At 51.1% G+C, this 4,902-nt stretch overlaps 1 protein-coding gene across 1 annotated transcript; it reads right to left on the bottom strand.

Annotated features, from left to right (window-relative positions):
• Nucleotides 1–2,159: 2,159 nt before the first annotated feature.
• LOC124503116 (60S ribosomal protein L32-like) lies at nt 2,160–2,567 on the bottom strand. Its single transcript, XM_047067934.1, has one exon. It carries the CDS (start codon nt 2,565–2,567, stop codon nt 2,160–2,162), a length of 408 nt encoding a protein of 135 aa, XP_046923890.1.
• Between the last annotated feature and the right edge of the window lie 2,335 nt (nt 2,568–4,902).

The following is a 4,902-nucleotide window of genomic DNA, read 5'->3' as shown; positions in this document are numbered from 1 at the left end:
ATGTGCATCCTTTACACGCATCCAGAAGTCCTTTTCTGGAAACTAGATTGTAAGCTCCCTAGGACTGGAGCCCTGCCCCGTGTCTTTCTGTATTTTTTTTTGTTTATCACTTTTGACTACGGATTATTGAATTTGTATGAGCTCACACACTCATATGCTCATTGAGGTCTAGAATGCTGGATTGACATTCTATTTTTTCTTTTGTTGGTTACAGCATCTTATCACAGTGCCTCCCTCCAGGAGACATGTGTTCAGTCAGTGTTTCTTCCATTGACCGAACAAACACGGGCTCAAGACCCATCGGGTGCAGGGTCTTGGCGAACAGAGATGAAGGAACCAAGTTCATGGGAGCCACCATGGCGGGGAAAACCAGACGTGAACACGAATGATTTCAACACGCTAAGGATGGAGATAGGTGTTTGGGAACAGCCTGAGAGATGTGAGTTGCCTTGAAAGCCGGTGTGAATTTGTTATCAGAAAAGTGGGGAAGGATGCTCCAGGCACAGGGAATGGTGGGATGCACGTGTGGTCTTGGCTTAGAGGAGCCTAATAGAATTGGGGGATTGATAAGCAGGGGGATGTGGTCGGAGAAGGAAGTGACAGCAAAGAGTCAAGTGAGGAAGGCCTCAAAGAAGGTACAATAACTCGGTGTTGGGCCGGTTTTCAGGATGTTAGGCGGGGGATGTGATCCGTTAATCTGATGTGATAGGTGGGGGAGCCTCTGTTGATGACGGTGACCTAAATGTCAGTGAGCGGGGGACTGATGAAACATTCCCCAGGCAATGACAAGAATGTATAGCATGGTCACCCCCAAATGGTCTTGATTCGCGATGGCCCTTTCTGTCCCGTCTGGGAGGAAGGTCGCATCTCTGTGCTACTGCCCTCCTCCCGGGAAGCTGTCTGTCCTGTGAGCCAGCAAGTCCGATGTTTTTGTGCTTGAAAAGCCCGCTCTCGTCCACCACAGGCGGCTCATAGCTTTCAGCAGAGGATTACTTAGAATAACAAGTTAGTGACTGTCCTCAGATCAGGCGAGCCTTGCTGGAAGAAACAGGCATGCCCGGAGTTCATTTCGCTCAAGTCCGATGGGGGTGGGTTGAGAAAACACATTGCAAATTCCATTCCAGGAAAAAAAAGAAAAGAATTCTTCACCCAGTCAAAGCAGCATTTTAGAAGTAGTGTGTGGGAACGGGGCGTCATTTAAAAATCTAAAGGCAACTGTAACCGTCTCCGGAGTATGGCGGGGTGACTGGGTGGCAGGCCTGCCTGAGGAAATGGGGAGTAGGCTGTCGGCTGTGCTCTTCTTGGGGTCAACTGATCCGGGGCCCCATAGGAAACAGCTGGGAAATCACGTGTGATATGGAGTGGGGAGACAGGGAGAGGGAATGGGGAGGGGGGTGTAGGCGGGGGGAGGGGGCAGCTGAGGGAGGGCAGGGGTGAGGGTCTGCTGACTCTCCTCCATCAACACTGGAGACCACCAACAGGCCCGGGCTTCTGCTCTGCTCCCCGCTGCCAGCCCCAGGCCAGCACTGAAGATGCTCTTCTAAAAGTTCTGAAGGCGTCTACGCTCTCTTGTAAATTCACTCAATAAATATTTGACGTCCTCAACCTATGAAGGAGAATCAAGGGACACAACACCTCTTTGCCAAATGCTAACTCTGAAGTCTGCAAAGTCTGTTAAGGCACCAGAGGCTGTGAATACGTATACAGGAAGAAACACAGCATGTGTGTTTGGGGCGACCTAGGTGACTGACTTACAGTGCGTCCCCACCTAAGAAAAGCTCCAGGGCACTGAGGGTGCTGAGTCAGCTGGTGTTCTAGAAACTGGAAGTGATGCCTCAGGCCCTGAAAGACAGGTGGATATGGAAGGCGGAAGAAGGACAGCACTGTGCTAGTGTGGAGAATAATGTGTGCTTACGATGAGCAGGCCCTGATGGCTCGTTGCTTCGAACCTTTAAACCAACCCAGACAATTCTTGCTGAAGGGAGGAGGTGGGGCAAGATATCAGACCCCTCCCCCTGCGTCGAGGCCACCACTGCAAATGGCGGGGTAATTTACCCCTAAATGGTCCACTATTTATTATTATTATTATTATTATTATTATCATCATTATTTTAGTTTTATGGTTTTATTAGCACAAATACGATGTGCGCATAAGCTGTCTATTCATTTTCTTTGCCGTGTAGCCTGACATCGGGATTGGTGACCCTGGTGGCCAACTGGGCTGCTCTTTCTGCCTTGGCTTGGTGGGTCTGGGAGGAGACATTGTGAGCAATCTCTGTGCAGTAAGATTTGTTGTAAATCGGCAGCACTTCAAGCTCCTTGATGTGGTGGACTAGGAACTTCCGGAAGCCACTGGGCAGCATATACTTTGTTTTCTTGCTGCTCTCGTAACCAATGTTGGGCATCGAGATCTGGCCCTTAGAGTGTCTTCCCCCCGTTTCACCAATGCCTCTGGGTTTCCTCCAGTTGCATTGACTTTTGACATGTGGGTCTGAGTGGCGCCAGATGAACTTGTTAGTCCTCTTTTTAACAATCCTGGGCTTCACCGGAAGTCCGAGGGTGGCCATGATGCCGAGTAAAAGATGGCTGCCACCGGCATAGGCAGTGCCGAGGGAGAGAGGGGAAGCCCACTGTTTTTAAGTAGGACAAAACCGAAGCTCAGAGAGGTTCATGTGACTAAGCTGTAGCTGGTAAGTGGCAGGGTTGAGACTTGAACCCATTGGTCTGACTGTCGCCCATGCTTCCATCCAGTGCTCCGTGAGGAAAGGGCCTCCTGGGTTGAGCCGGGGACTAGCTTGGGGGCACAGAGGGAGCTAAGGCTGGGAGCACATCCAGGCGCAGCTGGGAGGCCTGCACAGGAGCTTGCTGGGGATGCAGAAGGAAACGGGGATTTCCAGGCCCCACTGGAACGGAAGGTTTAACCTAAGTGTGGGCTCCGGCTCCCTGAGTCCCCTGAGGTCCCCATCCTTCCTCCTTGGCCTGGCTGGAGACTCTGGCTCTGAAACCGGAAGTTCCTGAGGGGTGAGAGTCTGGAATAGTCTGCTGGGAGTTGTATACAGGAAGAGGAAAATGCAGGTAGAACTGGAAAAGGTATAAACACATGACTCAATGCTTTCCCTGGTCTTCTGGAGGCTGGCTTGGCCTGACTGCCTGGGGAGAGGCCTCAGCTCTTGGGAAGAGCCTCTGAGATGCTCTCTTCTGCTGGAGATCGAGTTCTGAGGTCCCTCCAGCCTGGGAGGCTGGAAGCATCCTCTTTACTGATGGATGGTGTCTGTGAAGGGGGCCTAGTGGAACAGCAAGCTTGCTGGCTTTGATGTCAAGGATTCTTGGGTTTGAGTCACAGCTCATTTTTTTTTTTTACATTTATTTATTTTTTTGAGAGATGGAGAGAGACAGCATGAGCAGGGGAGGGGCAGAGAGACAGGGAGACACAGAATCCAAAGCAGGCTCCAGGCTCCGCGCTGTCAGCACAGAGCCCGATGCGGGGCTCAAACCCACGACCTGTGAGATCATGACCTGAGCCGAAGTCGGACGCTTAACCGACTGAACCACCCAGGCGCCCCACAGCTCATTCTTTTACTGGCTGTGCGACCTTGGTTGGGCAAGTTGCTTAAGAGCCCCGGACCTCAGTGTCTCATCGATTGGAAACAGAGGGGACTGGAAGGTGGAGGTTAGGGGTTATAAAATCTGTAAGGACTGGTCACTTATGCAACACTTTTAATTGAATTATTACCCTGCACAGGCAAGGTGCTCATGCTGGAGATTTTGAGGGAGTAATGAGATAACAGTAACATAGATTCCTAACCAATGATGGTTACCTTTCACAGTACACAGTAGAGGCTTAATAACTACATTTTGTAGTAGATAGCCTCCGAGGTGGCCCCAACGATCCTTGCTTCTCACTAGTCACATTCCTGAGTGGTCCCCTTTCACACTGAATCAGGAGCAGCTGCCTCAGATCAATAGAACATGGCCAAAGTGATGACGTGCGACTTCTGAGCCCAGGTCATACAAGTATCAAAGGTCCTGCCCTGGTCTCTGGAATCATTCACTTGGGGAAGGCCAGCACCACGCCATGAGGACACTCGAGCAGCCAGTGGAGGGACCTGCATGTAGACTGGCTGAGGCTTGTGACCGATTCGCCAGGCATGTGTGGGAGCCGCCCTTGAGAGGGTCTCCCAGTTGGCCAGCTCCAGCTGGCATCCGACCATAATCTCATGAGAGGGCTCCCCAGTCCAACCACTTCAAAATTCAAACTTCTGGAAAGTATAACGGATAATAAAGGACTATGGCAGCAAAGCTTTGAGGTGATTTATTACACAGTGGTAGATAACTCATGCAAGTTACCCTCTTCTCTTTCCCTAAGGCCCCTCTTTGCTTCTTTGGCCAGTTAACTTGTCAGTTGATTTGGGGGCCGCCCCTCTGCCCTCACCCCACCCTCTTTGTTGGCTCCCTGGGCTGCCCAGTGGACAGTCCTCCATGGTTCCCAATACCTAAGCTCCCTGGAACACGAGTGGTATTCGCTATGGCTGCCTCTTGTTGACCTGCACCTACGTTCTCGGCTTGCTTCATGTTCTTCACCCTCTCCAGCAGCTTCTCACCAGCCACTTCACAGGTAAAGAGGAGGCTGCCAGCAGGGCCTGGCTTATTAATATCCTTTTCATTTCCTTACAAATCCATTTTTTTTTTGACCTAGCACGCAGACCTGACCATGCACTAATCAACTTGGAATCTCTCCATGACCCTCAGGATCCAGCCTCAGTGCCTTCGTCCGCTGGCAAGGAGCCATGTCTCCCAGTGCCCACCTACCCCCTACCCCCACCCCACCTTATTGTCTGGTGTTTCCACTGTGCTTCAGCTCAGCTGATAAATATTTTCACTTGACATCATCATTTGGAAAAA

The sequence above is a fragment of the Lynx rufus genome, unplaced genomic scaffold (assembly GCF_022079265.1).
Source record: "Lynx rufus isolate CCGP_SWC_20201006 ecotype Redwood Valley unplaced genomic scaffold, mLynRuf1.p SCAF_8, whole genome shotgun sequence".
NCBI lineage: Eukaryota > Metazoa > Chordata > Mammalia > Carnivora > Felidae > Lynx > Lynx rufus.
The sequence above is the reverse complement of the archived record's forward strand: the minus strand, read 5'-3'. Positions and strand labels throughout refer to the sequence as shown.